General features: G+C 46.2%; 1 protein-coding gene across 1 annotated transcript in view; it reads left to right on the top strand.

The window, feature by feature from the left end:
- LOC144820052 (long-chain-fatty-acid--CoA ligase ACSBG2-like) overlaps positions 1-21,650 on the top strand; it is a 452,754-nt gene that overhangs the window by 159,501 nt on the left and 271,603 nt on the right. Inside the window, exon 5 of the mRNA XM_078677706.1 lies at positions 12,710-12,790. Coding sequence (XP_078533832.1) covers positions 12,710-12,790 — 81 coding nt within the window. The remainder of the gene's footprint in view (positions 1-12,709; positions 12,791-21,650) is intronic.

The following is a 21,650-nucleotide window of genomic DNA, read 5'->3' as shown; positions in this document are numbered from 1 at the left end:
ACTGCTTATCTCCCAAAACAACACAGCATCCGCTAAATATGTCTAACCTTACTAAACAAGCTATGAAATTGCAATTAATTTCTTTGAATCCTTAAACAATGGCCATCATCTAATGGTGTTTAATGATGAGTACTCGTGGTTTCCCTTAGTGGAAGATTTCTTATCGACTACCAATGACAAAGTCAACAAGAGGATGATATTTTTGCAGCGTGGTGTGTTCCTTCCATTCCTAAATCTGACAATGGTCCACCTTTCAATAGCAGAGAGTTTAATGATTTTCCTTGTAGCTTGAGCGTCAAACATCAGAAAAGCACACCTCACTGGCTACAGGCAAATGGTGTTGTTGAAAGATTTATGGGCATCCTGAAGAAAATGGTTCAGTGCACTGCACTAGAAGTAATCGATCTGTAGTCAGACTTATGTCCAGCATTTTGGGCCTATTGGTCAACTTTCCATTCTACAACAGGAGAAAGCCCTACCACCTTGTTTTTGGTAGAGCCAGTGGAACAAAGTTACCGCAATGGACCACAAGCCGAGCAATAAACACTGATGAAAGTGTTGTCACTGGTGTCTCTCGCAAGAGCAAGATGAAATCCTATGCAGATAGGTGCAGAAGCGCTCTGGACATAGTTTTCTAAGACATCTGAATCTACATATAAGATGCCAGATGACAGTGCAACTCTTTCATCTTGTACGACTCGATCTATTAGATTGGTGCGAGCACCTCCACGACTCATGGAGGAAATCTAATATATATATGTTGCCTAGACTTTTTATTCAACAAAGGGGGAGATGAAGTGTCATGTGATCCTGCACAGTAGGACCCTTGTGGTCCACAGCGGACACTTTACAAAATGGCATATTCAGTCAGGAAGTATCTGGGTGTGGGCAATAAAGTTTATGATGTAGTGCGTTCAGTTAACGGTTGTATGCCGAAGAATAAAAATGTGTGTTACAGAGCACCGTTTGTAGCTTGGCCATTTGTGAGCTCCAGAGTTGGGGAAGAGGCGACAGCCATGAAAACACTGTTTTGCACATTTGGCCACTGAAGTGCAGGCACACACGAAGCATCAGCAAAATCCTGTGCTTCTGGAACCTGATTGTGTAAACGCCCGTCTTTGAGCTCCCTTGCCTGGTCACCTTAGAGGAATGACAAGCTCCTCACACTACCCCCATATATGCTAATGTTGGTGCTCCCTCTCAAGTGCCTGGTGCTTCTGCTAAGGAACAAAAAGCCAGCAGAGTGACAAAGGCAGACACATCTGTCACCATGGGAGTGAGTCATGTCAAGGTGTGGCACAGTGCAGAATTTGTGGAGAGGACTATAGGGTAGAAGCAGTGGGACACACAGGGTGGAGGCAAGTTAGTGCTGATGCAGACACATCTTTCAACCAAGCTATTTTGTAACCTATTTTGTAAGTGAAGCGAGAGAGAGATTTTTCTCTCTGTCCTATCAAATGTGGATCATATTTCTCTTGTTCGGTCTTCTTTTCTTTCTCCTTCTAACCATCCCTCAATATCTTCTCTACCTGTGTTATCTAGCTTTTCCCTAATCCACAGCTTCTGTCCATACTGCTATCCTTCAGCTCTCTCACTCACTTCCCCTCACCTCCCCGTTACAGTCCAGCCCTTCTCCCTAGTACTCATTAACTTACTGCATATCTATTCTGAGCATTTTCTCTTTTCCTCTCAGACACTCATCAATTGTTCCCACCCCTCGCCCTTCTCCTGTGCCTTCTCTCCGTGTGTTTGTTTGGCATTCTGTCCTGACCTATCTGAAAATAATTTTCAAAGGTTTCTCACCCCTTGATGTTTCTCCCAGAATTGCTTTCTCTCTTTATGCCTCACCCCATTAGCCTCTGTTCCTCACTCTCTTGGTCTGCATGACCATAAATCCTTTGAATCTGAGGCCTGCATTTCACCTGCATACCCACCCCTCTGTCTCACTCTCTGTAGTCTATCATTCTATTGCTGAGTGTGCCATTCTCACTCTTTTGGCTGTCCCTGTCTGATCTTCCCATAAACTCTTTTTTCTAATTCCTTCACTTAGATATCTTTTCTTTGATTCTTATCTTTACATTTTTAGCTCCCCTTTCTCTTTTTAAACATCTCCCTCTTCTTTTACCATCTACTTTTCTTTTGCAGTACCTGGCTCAAGATTTTGGAATTCCCTTTTAATACCAAAGATGCCTCGCACTAGGGGTGCAGGCCCCATTTTCTCTTCTACCTTATATCCCCTCCCCATCATGGGGTATCTTGTATCCTATGTTTACTTCCTCTTTGGGCCCTCTTCTACCGTTCTTTACTGTTATGTGATCTGCATTGCTTGGGTCTGCCCGGCCCAGTTCTCACCCATCACATGTTCTCTCTCACCCTGTGCGCTTGCATCTTCTTTGGTCCTCTAAAACATGTTTGCTCCCATTCTCACCCCATTCTCCTCTTTCCCATGTTGTGTGGTCTCTCCCCTTCTGTGCCCCATTTAGGAACATAATACTGCATCCCACACCATCCCATACAAGCATCTTATGTCTTGTGCCTTCCCATCCTGCGCTCTTCCATCTTCCATTCTCCCACCGTGCTCTCTCATCTAGTGTTATATTGCATTGTGTGGTACTTACATTCTCTTCCAGGGGATCCTCATCAATAGTCATAAGCACTGAATATTCCCGCCCACGTGCGGGGAACCCGGAAATAATAAAAAAATTATATATGTAAAAAACACATATAAACGCTCCATATATATGTATACACATATATCATTTTTTCTCACACCAATGCAGCCCCAAAACAGAAGCCTAACAGTGTAAATAGTAAATACCCATACATATACTGCAATTAGCAAGGAAACAAAAAACACATTAGGTCAAATAGCCCTTGAACTTTGTGTTTTAATGAGCACAAACACTCATAATTCCTGCAAATTGCTAATAAACACACATTGTTAGCCCACAGGCTGCATTGTAAAGCAATAGCTTAGAAAATGAAACCATTTTCAACAAAAACTGGCACTGTGCCTTTAAGGCAGCCATGACCCCTGGCTTCCCATCATGCCTCAGGGGTGACAGTTAGGTCAGTTGTTCTTTCCGGCTCATTCTGTTAGGACCCTGGTTCAGCAGCTCCCTTAACGTTTGACTTTCTGTCAAAAACTATTGAGAATTTCTTCAATTTTTTACTTTCACTTGACGTCTTTTGGGCTTAGGGTGTGAGTTCTACCTTCTTTAAGCTTTAAAAAAGGAATTTTTCTGTCAAGAATGCCTTCTCTCTTTGACAACTGCCCCTTCTGTAGGAGGAAGAAGGCCAAGACTGACACACATCCTGTGTGTATCCTCTGCCTCCCTGACTCACATTCTCCAAGTTCTTGCGAACACTGCAAGTCTTTATCGAGCAGAACCATCAAGGAGAGAGAGAGAATTCGCATTTATGGTCTCTCCTAAGAAGCAGAAGAGACGCTGGTTGCGTTCGACGTCGAGAAAAGTCCCGACTTGTTCTCCTTCGGTGTAGGGATCGGCGTCGAAGAGACCGTCGACGACGGCGAAGACGACGATGCTACCTTCGACGACGAAGACTTCAGCGTCGAAAAGCAAGACAACTCCTCTGCAGTCTACGGTGAGAGCAGCGTCGAGGGATAGGTCTCCGTTTGGAGCAGAGGAGCTCAGCGTCGAGACAGTCGGCGGCGAATCATCATCACTAATCTTTGACGTCGAAGCATCCTCCGTCGACGCCCAGTCATCGGCGTTTGGCGTCGAGGCATCCTCCGTCGACGCCCAGTCATCGGCGTTCGGCGTCGAGGCATTCTCCGTCGACGCCCAGTCATCGGCATTCGATGTTGAGGCATCCTCCCTCGACGCCCAGTCATCGGCGTTCGACGTCGAGGCATCCTCCATCGGCAGCTGGCCAGCGACGCTCGACGTTGAGAGATCCTCCGTCGTCTCCTCACAAGAGACTGCAGCCTCCGTCACTGCCTGGACATCGGCTGTCGACGTCGAAGGAGTCTCTGTCATTGTCACAACTACGTGAGTCGACGTTGAGGCAGGTCTCTCCAACTAGACTTTCAGGGCGGACTGCTCAGGAGTCACATCCATCAGATCAGTCTCATGCCTCAGCACCAGAGAACAGGTCTCCGAGATCGGCTTCGGCTGCGGAGCCTTCGCCGGTGCACAGGAGTCCTACGGCTAAGAGAAAAAGGGCTTCAGGAGAGCGTGCTGCAAGAAGTCGCACAAGGTCTACATCAAGATCCTCATTCTCATCGGGCTCCAGGTCTTCTTACCATGGAGGGTCTCCTGATGTGGTCATCTACTCCTCTGAGAGTGAGAGGTCCAGACATTCCCCTGCACGTTCACAGCAGGAGCAAGCGGATCAACCTCCTACGACACGCTCTCCTGTAAGGGATGTCACTCAGAAATCTGCTTCCATCAGACTATCCCCGAGATGGTATAGACCTCTGCAGCACTGGGCTTCTGATAAGGAGGCGGCATCCAGATTGCAGTCTTATCGAGACAAGCCACTTTCACGTCAAAGAGAGCGGTCGCGCTCCAGAGTGCTCTCTGCTAGGCGGCGAACGAGGTCAAGCAGCAGGAGACGGGCTCGCAGATCTTCAACTTCTTCTTCATCCCCGACCCGTTCTCATAGGGATTATTCTCCGACGCTGACGGACAGCCCTCCCTCGAGAATATCCACTATAGATGACATCTTCACTTTTCAGGACATTTTGGGCAGGGGTGCTTTGAAACTAGGAGTACCTATGACTACTCCTCAGGTCAAGACTTCTGTGATATTTGAAACCCTGCATCACAGATCGACACCCAAGCCTCTGCTTCCTTTGGTGCCTGGAATTATGGATCCAGTGAACGAGGCCTTCCTTACACCAGCAACGGTAAAAGCAGCCCCAGCACGGATTCTTAAAAAATATCAAATGCCAGAAGAGGATCCGCTGTTTCTCAAATCTGATCCACCACCAGATTCGGTGATCATTGCGGCAGCGAAGAAATCCAGTGCTGTTGCATCCTCATCCACAGTACCTCTGGATAAAGACAGCCAGGTGCAAGATTCATGGGGGAGAAGAGTCTGCAACACTTCTGCCTCGTTTCTCAAGGTCTCAAATGCGCAAGCTCTTTTAGGAAGGTACGACAGATCCCTGTGGGATTCTCTCTAAAGGTTTGCTGAAAAACTCCCTCAAGAGGACCGCAAGGACTTTGAGGAGATTTTTTTGGGGGGCAGCCAGGTTTCCAATCAGATCATAGGAGCCGCGGCAGATGGGGCTAACCTTGCAGCGAATGGCTATGCGCATGGGATAACAGCGAGAAGGTCTTCATGGTTGCGCCTGACCGCTCTAAAACCTGAAGCTCAGGCTGGAATCTTGAACCTGCCCTTTTGGGGAACATCACTTTTTGGGGCAAGTACTGTCGAAGAAATGCAACGCATGAAGTCAGAGCTGGACACCCTTAAAGCCGTAGGGCTTGAAAAGAAGGAGTTTCGCAAAAAGTACCGCTCCTACAACAAGGGCTCTGCCAAGCAGAGAGTTCAAACCCCTCAATGGCAGAAGGGTCAGGAATAGCAATGTCAACAAAAGTCCCAATACAGACGAAAGCGTAATTCCAGAGGAGGTGGAAATCAACGCCAGGGCAACAATGCCAATAAATCGCAGACGAAACAATGAGTCCTACCTTCCCCCAGCGCCGTTAGCCACTCCAGTGGGGGGAAGTGTTGCGCTGCATCTGTCAGAGTGGAAAAGCATTACTCAAGATCGATGGGTGTTGACTACACTTCAGAGTGGGTACTGTCTTCGTTTCAAACATCTGCCTCCTCCCGTCCCTCCAGGACCAACGTTAAATCATGAACTCGTCCTTCTAAAAAAGGAAGTGGCAACGCTTCTCGTAAAATCAGCCATCGAGAGGGTTCCAATTGCTCAAAGGGGGAAAGGAGTGTACTCCCGTTATTTCTTGGTCAGAAAAAAAGGGCAGAAGGCAGAATTCAGACCCATTCTGGACTTAAGAACACTCAACCTGCATATCAGAAAAGAAAAGTTCCGCATGTTTGCCCTTCACCAAATATATCCGAATCTCAGGAAGGGAGATTGGATGTGTTTGATGGACCTTCAAGATGCTTACTTTCATGTCCTAGTGCACCAGAAACACAGAAAGTTCCTGCGGTTCCAGGTGGGGACCTCTCACTACCAATTCAAGGTCCTACCCTTTGGGTTGAAGTCGGCTTCCTGGGTGTTCACGAAGTGTGTTGCAGTAGTAGCGGCCGCTCTATGCCGCAAGGGAGTCTTCGTGTACCCGTACCTGGACGATTGGCTGCTAAAAGGTCCTTCCCCAGACTCTGTAAAGCAGCAATTCCAAACCTGCATCCAGCTATGTCACCGGCTAGGTTTGCGGGTCAACTTCAGCAAGTCAGTCTTGCATCCCACCCAGAAGATTCACTTCCTAGGAGCACTGCTAGACTCCGAAGTGGGAAAAGTGTTTCCTTCGGAAGAGAGACAGTTTTCTATAGCTCAAAAGTGTCAGCTTGTACTCCTTCACAAGACTCAGAAAGTGCGAAAGATTGCCTCCCTGCTAGGTTCGATGGCTTCATGCATCTTTCTAGTCCCGAATGCCAGACTTCAGATGCGTCCTCTTCAGCAGAATCTGGAGGACAAATGGGACCAACAGTCAGCTCGATGGAACGATCGAATTTCTCTTTCAGAAACAGCTCACGCTTCCATTCCATGGTGGACAAAGAAACACAATATGCAGGTGGGGATTCCTTTCCATCAACCTCCTCCTGCACAAACCTTGATCACTGATGCATCTCTGCAAGTCTGGAGGGCGCACATGGGTCAACTACAAGTGCCAGGTTTGTGGTCAGCCAAGGAATGTACATATCACATCAACATGCTGGAATTAAGGGCAGTGCACCTGGCTCTCAAAGCGTTCCTTCCCTCTATTCAGGAAACATCAATACTAGTACAGACGGACAATACCACCACGATGTACTATTTAAACAAGCAGGGAGGAACTCGATCACAAACTCTGTCTCTGGGAGCCCAGCGCATATGGCATTGGCTTCTGGCTCGCAAATTGTCAGTCACAGCAGTCCATCTCCCAGGAGAACAGAATGTGAGGGCGGACGCTCTGAGTCGGCATTTCGAGGACAGAGAAGACTGGATTCTAAACAACGAAGTGCTCGAGGACATCTTTCAGTCTTGGGGTCGTCCTTCTTTAGATCTGCTCGTGGACGACAAAAACACCAAATGCCGAGACTTCGCCTCGAGATTTTACCGTCCAGGATCAAGAGGAAATGCCCTTTTGATAGACTGGTCAGGGAAATTTGTGTAAGCCTTTCCACCCCTTCCGCTGATCCCGAAGGTGGTGAGCAAGCTGACACACTTGTGCACAACAATGATTCTAATTGCCCCCGACTGGCCGAAACAATGGTGGTACACGGACCTGCTTCATCTGTCAGTGGCTCCTCACAAGAGACTGCCATGCAGGCTGGACCTATTATCCAAGATGGACGGGAGGATTCATCACCCCAACCTTCCATCACTGAGCTTGACAGCATGGCTCCTGAGATCATACAATACGGCCATCTAGGATTGCCACAGGACTGCATGTCCATCCTGAAGGAAGCGAGACGGCCTTCCACGAGACATTCCTATGCCTGTAAATGGAAGAGCTTTTATATGTGGTGCATGCAAAATGGTCATCATCCTATTCTGTTGTTTCTGGCAAAAGCAGGTTTAAAGTTTAATTCTATTAAAGTGCATTTAGCGGCTATAACAGCATATAGGCGTTCACCTGCACAACCTTCTTTTTTCCAACGGCCAGCGGTGAAGGATTTTCTGCAAGGGTTGAAAAAAGTATACCCTCCAGTGCGTCCTCCTTCCCCTCCCTGGGAGCTGAACCTGGTTCTGTCAAAATGAATGGGTCCTCCTTTTGAGCCCATTCATAAAGCCACTTTGCAGCATATTTCCTGGAAAGCTGCATTTTTGGTAGCAATCACGTCAACTCATAGGGTGAGCGAGATTCAGGCTCTCTGCTCCAAGGAACCCTATACTGTATTTCACTTAAACAGAGTGGTATTGAGGACACACCCGTCTTTTCTACCCAAGGTGGTGTCAGATTTTCATGTAAATCAGACCATCTCTCTGCCCACCTTCTTTCCTAATCCCTCTACTCCAGCTGAGAGGGCTTTGCATTCTTCGGACCTGAAAAGGGTTTTAAAGTTTTATCTAGACAGGTCCAAATCTGTTCGCAAGTCTGATCAACTGTTTGTCAACTACGGTTCGATCAGAACATGCTACGCAGCCTCTAGGTTTTTCTCCCAAGGCACATTCCACTATGGGTAAAGTGGCGACTGCGGCTTTCCTCCATAATGTGCCCATGTCTGAGATCTGTAAGGCGGCAACCTGGAGGTCTGACCATACATTTACCAGGCATTACTATCTTGATTCTGACACTAAAGCAGATACCCAAGTAGGCCAGGCCTCCTTGCGGAATCTGTTTGGCAGCTGAATTCTCAGCTACTATGAATGTTTTTTCGATTGGGTCATGTATGTCTCATTTACCTGCTGGTGGTGCTTGGGCTTGCTATTCTATTCAGTGCTTATGACTATTGATGAGGATCCCCTAGAAGAGAAGGATAAGTTACTTGCCTGTAATCCTAGTTCTCTTCCAGGGGTATCCTCATCAAAGTCATAAGCAACCCACCCGCCTCCCCAGGTAAATTATATTTCTCTGTTCTGTATATTGTGTTGGTGCCCTGACTTCAGGTGGAGCAAAGAACAACTGACCTAACTGTCACCCCTGAGGCATGATGGGAAGCCAGGGGTCATGGCTGCCTTAAAGGCACAGTGCCAGTTTTTGTTGAAAATTGTTTCATTTTCTATGCTATTGCTTTACAATGCATCCTGTGGGCTAACAATGTGTGTTTATTAGCAAGTTGCAGGATTTATGAGTGTTTGTGCTCATTAAAACACAAAGTTCAAGGGCTATTTGACCTAATGTGTTTTTTGTTTCCTTGCTAATTGCAGTATATGTATGGGTATTTACATTGTTTAGCCTTCTGTTTTGGGGCTGCATTGGTGTGAGAAAAAACGATATATGTGTATACATATATATGGAGCGTTTATATGTTTTTTTACATATATAATTTTTTTATTATTTCCGGGGTCTCTGCACGTGGGCGGGAATATTCAGTGCTTATGACTTTGATGAGGATACCCCTGGAAGAGAACTAGGATTACAGGTAAGTAACTTATCCTTCTTTGATCTCTCTCCCAGCCCAATCTGTTCCATCTTGTGCTCTCTCATTCCATACTCACCAACCCTGTGACTTTCAAATGTGTTCTCTTATTTGACGTGCTTCATCCCTCCTGTGCTCTTTCTCAAACAGCCCTCTTCCATCCAGTGCTCTATCACCCTTTACTCTCTCACCCTTACCTCTCGTCATATGCATTCAACTCTCCACCCCTCTAGCTCATTTGTCTCTCCTTCATGCACCCCACTTTCTTCCTCTGCGCTCCCATCACTTGTTCTTTCTGATCCTCTGTTCTCATCCATCCCCTGTGCCCTCAGCCTGTGCTCTGACACCCTGTGCTCTCGCATTCTGTGGCTGCATTTCCCTATTTTAGGAATGTAACAATGTGTTGTTCTTCTGTGTGCTCTCTCCATCCCTGTCTCATATCTTTCCTGCATGTATCCACTTTGTTCACTCTAACATGCCACGTGTGCATGCTTGCAATCCCATTCTCCTTTTAATTCACTCACTGCCATTCTGCTTGTTTGATTTAAAATGTATCCACATCCAGGTTGACAAAGGCTTGAAGACTTCAATTTGGGTCTGACTTGTGGAGACACCTGGTAACCATTTGAGATACTGCAGCTTCATGAAAGAATTTCCAATCTTCGGAATTAACCGCCAGAGGGACACCTAGTAACCACTTGAGATACTGCAGCTTCATGAAAGAATGTCCAGCCTTTGCATCAGACACCAGAGGGACACCTAGTAACCACTTGAAATACTGCAGCTTCATGAAAGAATGTCCAACCTTTGGCATCAGACACCAGAGGGACACCTAGTAACCACTTGAGATACTGCAGCTTCTTGAAAGAATGTCCAGCCTTTGGCATCAGACACCAGAGGGACACCTAGTAACCACTTGAGATACTGCAGCTTCATGAAAGAATGTCCAGCCTTTGGCATCAGACACCAGAGGGACACCTAGTAACCACTTGAGATACTGCAGCTTCATGAAAGAATGTCCAGCCTTTGGCATCAGACACCAGAGGGACGCCTAGTAACCACTTGCGATACTGCAGCTTCATGAAAGAATGTCCAGCCTTTGGCATCAGACACCAGAGGGACACCTAGTAACCACATGAGATACTGCAGCTTCATGACAGAATGTCCAACCTTTGGCATCAGACACCAAAGGGACACCTAGTACCCACTTGAGATACTGCAGCTTCATGAAAGAATGTCCAGCCTTTGGCATCAGACACCAGAGGGACGCCTAGCAACCACTTGAGATACTGCAGCTTCATGAAAGAATGTCCAGCCTTTGGCATCAGACACCAGAGGGACGCCTAGTAACCACTTGAGATACTGCAGCTTCATGAAAGAATGACCAGCCTTTGGCATCAGACACCAGAGGGACGCCTAGTAACCACTTGAGATACTGCAGCTTCATGAAAGAATGTCCAGCCTTTGGCATCAGACACCAGAGGGACGCCTAGTAACCACCTGAGATACTGCAGCTTCATGACAGAATGTCCAGCCTTTGGCATCAGACACCAGAGGGACGCCTAGTAACCACTTGAGATACTGCAGCTTCATGAAAGAATGTCCAGCCTTTGGCATCAGACACCAGAGGGACGCCTAGTAACCACTTGAGATACTGCAGCTTCATGAAAGAATGTCCAGCCTTTGGCATCAGACACCAGAGGGACGCCTAGTAACCACTTGAGATACTGCAGCTTCATGAAAGAATGTCCAGCCTTTGGCATCAGACACCAGAGGGACACCTAGTAACCACTTGAGATACTGCAGCTTCATGAAAGAATGTCCAGCCTTTGGCATCAGACACCAGAGGGACACCTAGTAACCACTTGAGATACTGCAGCTTCATGAAAGAATGTCCAGCCTTTGGCATCAGACACCAGAGGGACACCTAGTAACCACTTGAGATACTGCAGCTTCATGAAAGAATGTCCAGCCTTTGGCATCAGACACCAGAGGGACACCTAGTAACCACTTGAGATACTGCAGCTTCATGAAAGAATGTCCAGCCTTTGGCATCAGACGCCAGAGGGACACCTAGTAACCACTCGAGATACTGCAGCTTCATGAAAGAAAGTCCAGCCTTTGGCATCAGACGCCAGAGGCACGCCTAGTAACCACTCGAGATACTGCAGCTTCATGAAAGAATGTCCAACCTTTGGCATCAGACGCCAGAGGGACGCCTAGTAACCACTCGAGATACTGCAGCTTCATGACAGAATGTCCAGCCTTTGGCATCAGACGCCAGAGGGACGCCTAGTAACCACTTGAGATACTGCAGCTTCATGAAAGAATGTCCAGCCTTTGGCATCAGACGCCAGAGGGACGCCTAGTAACCACTTGCGATACTGCAGCTTCATGAAAGAATGTCCAACCTTTGGCATCAGACGCCAGAGGGACACCTAGTAACCACTTGAGATACTGCAGCTTCATGAAAGAATGTCCAGCCTTTGGCATCAGACGCCAGAGGGACGCCTAGTAACCACTTGAGATACTGCAGCTTCATGAAAGAATGTCCAGCCTTTGGCATCAGACGCCAGAGGGACGCCTAGTAACCACTTGAGATACTGCAGCTTCATGAAAGAATGTCCAGCCTTTGGCATCAGACACCAGAGGGACGCCTAGTAACCACTTGAGATACTGCAGCTTCATGACAGAATGTCCAACCTTTGGCATCAGACACCAGAGGGACGCCTAGTAACCACTTGAGATACTGCAGCTTCATGAAAGAATGTCCAGCCTTTGGCATCAGACACCAGAGGGACGCCTAGTAACCACTTGAGATACTGCAGATTCATGAAAGAATGTCCAGCCTTTGGCATCAGACACCAGAGGGACGCCTAGTAACCACTTGAGATACTGCAGCTTCATGAAAGAAACCACTTGAGATACTGCAGATTCATGAAAGAATGTCCAGCCTTTGGCATCAGACACCAGAGGGACGCCTAGTAACCACTTGAGATACTGCAGCTTCATGAAAGAATGTCCAGCCTTTGGCATCAGACACCAGAGGGACACCTAGTAACCACTTGAGATACTGCAGCTTCATGAAAGAATGTCCAGCCTTTGGCATCAGACACCAGAGGGACACCTAGTAACCAAGAGAAGCACTGCAGATTTGTGAAAGAATTTTGAGGACTTTGCATCTGACTCGAGGGGGATCTCTAGTATGCCATCACAAGTGTTCCATAGTAATAGGAAGTATATTGTCCATATAGACAACAGCATGACAAGTTTTGTCAATTTATACCATTTGTCCTATAACTAATATAGTTCTTCTTTTGGCTAACTCACATTGATCCTTAAGTGCTTTTGTTGTTTGTAGTCAAATGTGTATTTTACGTTTCACGGGAGTTCTTTCAGAGTATTATCCGTTTTGTACTTGATCTTACTTATGCCCTTTATGAGTTATAATGAATTAGTTTTGCTTCCCTTGTATTGTGTGTAGGTTCAGGAGCAGCTGCCTCATCTGAAGGCCATCGTACAATACAATGATGATCTGAAGGAGAAGAGACCCAACGTCTACACGGTAAGGAACCTCCTCTGCACTTGGTAGTGTCTCCCTCTCTTTCAGTGTCACTCATCATAAACTTTTAAAAAGACCTGCAACAGATGTTCCTGCCTCGTTAGAACACAACATGCATGTTTGAATATTTTGTAATGTTTTGCACATATAATAAACTAATACATATTATTTGTTTAACAACAGTATAAACGTGATTGTAAAATAGGAGCCGATACAAATTATACAGCCACCCCAAATACATTTCAAATTAATCTTCTTCCTATTTCTTCCTGTCCCCCAAACTGACTCAAATCTACATTCTGGATAAATACTTGTATAGCTTATTTAGTAATAAGTAAAAAGCTACTTCATAATTGTTGTGCATCAGCATTGGAAACTGGATGTGCTTATCATTCCTAAACCCAAATATTGGTTTATTTTACATAAGACTACACAAACTATGATATAGATGCACTATGGCTCCTGTAGAATCTTTGCCCTGATATCCCGCTCAAAATCCCCTTACTGGTGTTCAGTATGTGGATACATTCAAACATCCAAATATGACATATCTGATATCACAATCTCCTTCCACAAACCTGCAGCATGTTTTGGGAGCTGCTAAACGGTTTAATAGACCGATTGGAGGTGCACCTTTCTTGTCCATAATTTGGCCACAGTTTATCCCTATGATCATAAATGCAAAATTGAGCTCATCATATACATTTATACTGGACTATTACTTTTCTGAAATGGGGTCTTATTTTACCTAGGTGTTTTAAGCCTGAGGATGTCCTCCAATTCTTCAGTTACACAACATATCCCTATTTGACTTCATATCAGCTATTGATGGTCCTCCTTTTCTTATCATTGGAGTTTAGGCTCTGGTTGCCGTCAGCATTCGTTCCAACTCAGATTAGGCATCAAAATATTCCAACTAGCAACCGGGATCTTGAACGTTAGGCACACAGAAAGAGATTTGGCATTTCCAGAAAGGACATACATGTCCTCCTTGAAGGTTATAGCTCAGACTCACCTTTTCTAACTCAGATCCCTTCACTAAAAGGCATAGCTGGTGAAGGGAATGCAGTAATCCACAAGGATTCACAGAAAAGTTATCCATTGAGAACCCCAGATCCATTAAATGTTTGTTGCTTGACATTAAAATATCAAATGCAACTTCCATCAGTATAAGCATTATCTACCACTATTCTGCTGATAGTTTGACCATTATTGAACAATGCACTTTACTACTTAACTAATCCTCCCACACATCACCCCCCCACTTCTACTAGCTCAGAGCCCCTTCTCCCATTTACCACCTACCCTCAATTAAACTTAGCACTTTCTCCACAGTAGCTTGGACTTTCCGAAGCAGTTGAGTCTCTTGAACTAGCGTTGCTGCTACGGGCAGGGCCGGCTTTAGGGCAGTGCGACTGGTGCGGTCTCACTGAGTGCTGACCTGTGGAGGGGAGCGCTGTGACCTCAGGGGGGAGCGGTGTTTAGCAATATCTTATGATGGGAGAGATAAGGGGCACTTTTGCAGGTGGTAGAGAGAGAATCCGAAGATGTGGTCATGGGATGTGGGGGCGCCAAAAGTCATTGTCGCACAGGGCGCCATCAGCGCTAAAGCCGAGCCTGGCTACGGGCTAAGCCGTAATGAAGACTTTGAGGTAAATGCCAAATGTTACATCTTGTTCCCAGAGCAAAGCAACCGGAAGTCTCAAGGGGTTGTGGAACACCACAGCATGAACTGCCCTGCCAGAGAAATTGAAGATCACGCCAGGACGCAGAATATGGAACAGTAACTGGACTGTCCAACTGTGCCAGCTGCTCATGGTTCTGGGGGTATCTTGGAGAAAGAGACAAATCATCCCTGTGTTTAAGTGGTTGAAAACAATCCAACCATGGAGGCAGACATGGTTTGTACTAGAACACATGAACCTTGGTCCTTTTTCTGGATGTAAAAGATATAGTATACCCTTGGTGTAACACTCAGGAAGAGCCTTCTGTTATCCCTTCACTTGCTATCTCCCAAACCTCTTCTGTAATGAAACAGATCAGATAACTGAGTATCTCCGTTTAGAGAATGTGGCAGAATAAATGCACTGTGCTAGGGGATTACATGAACTGATATCCTTGGACAGCTCAAACAGAACAGTCACGCTTGTACCTCCAATTTATGGAATTCTTCTGTGGGAAGAAGACACCTTGGGTTTTTGCAGTTTCCCAGTACAAACTAAACTAGGTAGAAATGATTGATCCTGTTGGACTTAGATCCTCTTCAGCATCCGGTCCAACCACAGTAATTTTGCACCACCTGAATATTCTCAAACAAATTCTTAACTACAGATTATACTCATTACCACTTTGAGAATATTCTTAATGAAGAAGCTCTGATAATGATCACTGAACACGCTGTTGTTCGCAATGCCCAGTAGGGAGAACACGCGTTGGTGAAAGTGTCTTAAGGGTGAGAAATTCACTGCAATGGGTCATAAGTGTGCTCCATTTAGCATGTCTAAGGCATTTGTTTGGTAACTGTTGACATCCAGAAGATGATCTTGCCAAGAAGAGATACTTGCCATAAACGGTTAAGACTTTTAAATTGTCCTCTGGGATGCGGAAAATCTTGGATTCCAACAAAAGGGCAACAACATTTCCATGTTGAAGACCTTCACCTGAAGTACCAACCGCACCCACTTGGTGAGGGAATGATGAGTCCAGAGTTAGAGGATGTTATTCTGAGAGGGCTTAAATTCAATGTTTCAACTGGGATCGTTCGGATTATCATTTGTGGCACAGCTCTGGACAAAGGGGCCTGTGATAAAAGAATCCAAATACAAGATGCAACTTGGGCTAGCATCGTCTACCAGAAAATGTGACCTTGCCTCTAATGCACTCAGAGTTGGATTCTCCCTCTCAGGACTAGCAAAGTGTCCATGATCAGGGTCTGAAACCCATCTGAAATGCCTCCTGACCGTGCAAGAGCAGTTAGGAAAAATGTCAGTAACCATGACGGGAGATCACACCTTTGTAAATCTGCACTTAGCTTTAGGTTCTGACAGTGGCCTGAAACCAAGGGGTGAACAGGGCTCACTGTGGCACAAGCAGCAGGAGCAGCCACAGAAACAGGGAACCTATTGTACAAGTGAGGTAAAGAGATCCGCAAAGGAGACAGAGAAAAGTCCCCATGAGAACTCTGAAGTGGAAACTGAAAATGGGGATTTAACCATGAAGGAAACAAATCCAATAACCAGCATATTTAAAATCAAAGTGCGCAGAATTTATTTATCATGTTCATATAGTATTGAGCACTGAAAGGTACCCAAGATATACAGTCAAATAATAATATATTTTGAGGATAGTATAACATAGTAACTCTAAGTAATACTGAGAGAAAGCAGTCTAAAGGAGGCAACTTCTGAATCTAATGATAACAGGCAGAAGGTCAGAGTCTATTAAAAGAGCTGAGACAACCAGCAGACATTTGATCCTGGAGGCCATTGGCAGAGATTCTTTATTTGTCAGATCTAGTTTGAAGGGAAGAGACCTTACGTGTTTGTGGAAAGACCTCAGGGTGAGTTTACTCCTAGATCAACTGGTTGTTAGCTCCATTGGAGTGAGGCAGCACATCAGGAGCTTTTCTGCTGAGCGTGTGTGGTTTTGAGAGTAGGTAAATTGAACAACAAGCAGTTTTTTCTTTTTGTTTCTCTGGGGCCCTCTGACTGTTTAAGCATGGAAGCAAGATAGAGTGGGAACTGGAAGTTGGGGTGAACAGCTTGGTAATCCGGATATTCTAAATTGAACTTTAGTCTTCTTCGAAGGAGTGCCACTGTATCTCAGACAGGGTAGGCAGAATATGGTCCCATTTTAAGATGGATGAAGCAAGCCTTGCCCTAGCGCGTAGAGCAGTTTTCAGGGGCAGCACATGCCTGCTAAGATGGTCTTGTCAAAGTCAAACAAAAGAGACATAAGCTGCTGATGTTAGAAGTGCAGGGAGGGAGTGGTAATGTTGAAGTTCTGTAGGATATACAGGTACAAAATATGTTATTTGTCTAGCTTGTTGGCATGGAGAATCATGGAGAATTTTGCTTCTAAATGGATCTTCAGACAAGAGACTTTGGGGGACAGTGACACTGAGAAGTCTAGGATGCTCAGGGTGTTGATTAGGTCTGCAGATTAGGTGTTGATTAGGTCTGAAGATTAGTCAGTAGATAAAAGAGATCAAGCAACAACCCAGCAGATGATCCACAATCGCTTATCCCATGAATATAATGCTCAGCCGAGGGCTGAGCAGCCAAAAAAAAGGAAGAGTTATGGGGGGCTGGGGGCAGGGTGCGGGCAGCTGCATAGTTTTATATTCTTTTCATTGAGCTGGCATCTGAAGTGTCAAATATCTTGCTATGCTTTAGGTTGGTTGAGTTTATTTGCCTAATATTAGTTTATGTTTTTTCCAAGAATCTGTAAAACTTTTCTGAAAGAAGTCCCTGGCTATGCTTGAACTGGCCCTGTACGCTCACAAGGCTGTGTGCCGGTACCATGAGAAATAGGTTCAAGGATTCTATTACACATTGATGTACATTCAGATTGTCCAGGCCCCCAACCCAACACAAATCAATCAATCAATCAATCAGGATTTATAAAGCGCGACAAACCACAAGTGAGGGTCTCAAGACGCTGGCGTTGTTAGCTGCATCACGGGGAAGAAGGAGAATGCACGCGTAAAGAGGGGGGAAAGGAAGGAGAAAGCAGTAACAAGCAAGACAAAAGCAGGAAAAAACACTCAAAAGCGGGGGGAAAGCAATGAGAAAGCAGTAAAAAATTGGAAAGCACGGGAGAGCTGGACCTGGGACCAAACAAAACACTGCCTCCTACTCCTGCAGAAAAAAAATAAAAGAAATCAGACAGTGTGAATGTACACCTCTTTAGATTCATATCACATGCACAACGTTTCAATTGCCCAGATAAAACCCTCTACTTGTATCATTCACCCAATCCAGATATCTTTCAGGTACAAACCCAGCCTTGAGCTAAGGAACTGCCTTCAGATTGATGTGTAGGAGAGTTTTGTTGGAATATGTTTAACTTTGTCTGCATTGTTAGGAAAGTCCTGAGAGCCTTATTTATGAGGCCTTGCGACAGTTTGGCGCTTCTGTTGCATCACTTTTTATGCCTCGGCGGAGTAAACATGCCTCCTGTTGCACCCTATTTACAAAGTGACGCATCTAAGCAGATGCGTCACTTTGTAAACCCCTGCGCCACATTGTACCTGCTCCAGGTATAATGTATGCAGGGGGGGCGTTCCGACGCAAGAAAGGGTCGTAGAAGTGACTGCGCCACTTTTAGGGCACAAATGCTTCAATATCTTACCCCTGCCTCATGGCAGGCGTAAGACTGACGCAGGCACATTACATGGGACTTGCCCATGTGTAATGACCCATTGCTAGAGTGTGTCACTTTTGTGACACACTCTAGCAGTGCGTAATTTTTGCGCTTACAGATACGTCAGGAATACTGATGTATCTGTAACTCTTTGCGACATGATGCGTCATACTGTAAATATGGCGCACCATTGGTGTTGCAAGGTGGGTGCCAGGAAAAGTGACGCATCGCTGGTTTCTCGCAGCGATGCCCCACTTTTCGTAAATGAGGCCCTGAGTATTTACAGTAGAGGCAAGAACATTGAGGAGCCTAATGGGTACTGCTTCCCTTGGCATGACAGTGCATTACAGAGGTACTTCCGGGTCTCTGAGTACGCAAAGGAAGGATCAGCCCTGATACTGGGTTCTTTGCAATGTGTTATTTCATTGCTGATGATCTGTACTGGTGGATGATCAGAGCTGGGCTCGTCATGGGAGATACAAGGAAATCTCCTGGTAGGATGGAGGGCAGGAATGCAAAGATCTGAGGCCACACATTATGGGCGCAAACTGTGTACTAACTTTTTGTTATCAGTCCAGTATTTGTGATATGACGTGTGCCTGTCAAAATGTTTATTTGCTATGGATAAGGCTCTGGATTAACAAAAACTTGGGTCTGAATCATAAAATACTGGTGGACTGTTTAAATCTGGATAACTACAAAAACATTACTTGGCTCTCTTATATACAAAAGTGTTCTGTGGACCTGGGACGGCCTGACATTTTTCTGGTCCCCCAGGGTCTAAAGAAATCTGATTTAGATTGGGTGAAGGCCAATTTTATTACATTGAAAAACGTGGAGAGGGAGGAACGCCAATTACTTAGGCCCACGGTCAGAGCCCATTACCTGACCATCACCTCCCTTACTATACAACCGTACCTTACTATCGTCACTATCCCCTTCCATAGGTGGCTTCTGGTTAAACTTCGGTTTAACCAGATTTACACAGTTTTGTGTGATAGTCAAGGCTGGTTTAAGGAGGAGGACGCACCTGTCTGTAATTGCGATAACTTTTCCACGCAAAATAATATGCATTTTATGTTGTTTTGTAATTTTTTCACTGCGCCCAGACAGAAATACCTGGTACCATTACTAAAGGATAAAGCTTTTTACCAGGCAAAACCTGCCCTCCTTTATCTCCAATTATTGGACTCAGCGTTGACCATGTTTAGAGTGGCCAATTATCTTGTCGCTGCTGTTAGGATTAGGAGGAGAAGACTTAATAATGTTACATTAGGGCTTTGTAGAGAAGATTGAAATGGAAATGCTGTGTACACTTAAATATCTATTTTACTGAGTATGTACTCTTTTTATTATGTATATTTAAACTGTATATTAATTAATTATTATTGATGTTTTCTTATATCATCTTTTTATTACATATATGTAAATATTATTGATTGATGATTTTTGTAACTCCTTATGAATTTGTATTGCCCTTTTCTGATGTGATTGTAGAATGCTTTTATGATTTTTAACTAAATCGAATAAAGTGGTTTTGACTTGACTTGACTTATTTGCAGAGGATTGTAAAACCTTCTGCCTCATGAATATTAATAAAGTATGCCACATTTTGCAGCCATTCACTGTAGGTGCAGGGATGGGGCTTGGTGAGGGTCAGAAGGTCTCTAGCACTGAGTTTGCATGAAAGAATATGAATATGTTTCTAAAAGCACCCATGTCCACTACATGTCTTGATATGCAAGGAGGACAACGGGGGAGCATACAGTCAGCATATCTGCTCTTCCAAAGCAGATGGAGGCGATTTCCGCAGGGAAAGGTTTCTCAAGGGAGAAGCTATCCTTTGCGAATCAGGTACTACCTCAGCTCAGGTTTTGGTGACCGAGTAGTGTTTGTGATTGCCACAGAGGTTAAAGCATAACGCTTCAGTTTGTGACACCAGTATGGTTTGGTTATATAAAGTACAATTGTTGTAAAACATATTATCAATCACAATCAATCATAAAATTTGTATAGCGCGCTACTCACCCGTAAGGGTCTCAAGGCACTGAGGGGGGGGGTCGCTACTGCTCGAACAGCCAGGTCTTGAGTAATTTCCTGAAGGAGAGGTGATCCTGGGTCAGCCGTAGGTGAGTGGGGAGGGAGTTCTATGTCTTGGCTGCCAGGTAGGTGAAGGATCTTCCTCCGACTGTGGATTTCTGAATTCTTGGGACGGAGGCGAGGGCGAGGCTGGCGGCTCGGAGCTGGCGGGTGGGTGTGTAGAAAGTGAGGCGGATGTTGAGGTACTTCGGGCCCAAGTCATGGAGAGCCTTGTGTGCGTGGGTGAGGAGTCTGAACGTGATCCTGGATGATGCTCAGGTTGCGTGCGTGGTCCGTCGGTTTGGGTGCGCTGCCCAGGGCAGGCGGCCACCAGGAGTCGTCACAGGCGGAGGGCGATGATCCCAGGATGAGGACTTCCGTCTTGTCTGAGTTTAGTTTCAGGCGGCTGTTCTTCATCCACTCGGCGACGTCTTTCATCCCTTCATGCAGGCTGGTTCTGGCGGTGGCGGGGTCGTTGGTGAGGGAGAGGATCAGCTGGGTGTCATCGGCGTAGGAGATGATGTTGAGGTTGTGTTTGCGCGCGATGGCTGCGAGAGGGCTCATGTAGACGTTGAAGAGGGTTGGGCTGAGTGATGATCCTTGTGGTACGCCGCAGATGACTTAGGTGGCCTTGGATGTGAACGGAGGGAGCCGGACTCTCTGGGTTCTTCCGGCGAGGAACGAGATGATCCACTCCAGTGCCTTCTCTTGGACTCCGATGTTGCTGAGGCGCTGCACTAGGGTGTGGTGGCAGACAGTGTCGAATGCTGCAGAGTGGTCCAGGACGATGAGGGCCGCTGTTTCCCCGTTGTCGAGCAGGGATCTGATGTCGTCAATGGCTGCGATGAGGGCGGTCTCTGTGCTGTGGTTGGCTCGGAAACCAGACTGCGAGGGGTCGAGGGATCTGTTTGTCTCGAGGAAGGCGGCAAGCTGTCTGTTGACGGTCTTCTCGATGACTTTGGCAGGAAAAGGGAGGAACGAGATGGGGAAGTAGTTCTTGAGGTCGGTGGGGTCTGCTGTTGGTTTCTTCAGGAGTGCGCTGAGCTTGGAGTGCTTTCAGCTCTCCGGGAAGGTGGCGGTGTTGAAGGAGGTGTTGATGATGTCCCGGAGTTGGGGTGCGATGATGGAGTTGGCCTTGTTGAAGACGTGGTGGGGGCAGGGGTCGGTTGGTGTTCATCGTGCGGGTGGTGTCTTCGGTGCTGGTCGGGGTCCAGGCGCAGAGGGTGGTGGTGGGGGGCGTTGGTTCGGTGGTTGGGTGCGTGGAAGGTGCGCCGAAGCTGTTGTGTGTGTCGGGGATCTTACGGTGGAAGAACGAGGCGAGTGAGTCGCAGAGGTCTTGCGAAGGGGTGATGTTGTTGTTTCCGGCGCTGGGGTTGGAGAGCTCTTTGACGATGCTGAAGAGTTCCTTGCTGTTGTGGGC

The sequence above is a fragment of the Lissotriton helveticus genome, chromosome 2_1 (assembly GCF_964261635.1).
Source record: "Lissotriton helveticus chromosome 2_1, aLisHel1.1, whole genome shotgun sequence".
Lineage (NCBI taxonomy): Eukaryota > Metazoa > Chordata > Amphibia > Caudata > Salamandridae > Lissotriton > Lissotriton helveticus.
The sequence above is the reverse complement of the archived record's forward strand: the minus strand, read 5'-3'. Positions and strand labels throughout refer to the sequence as shown.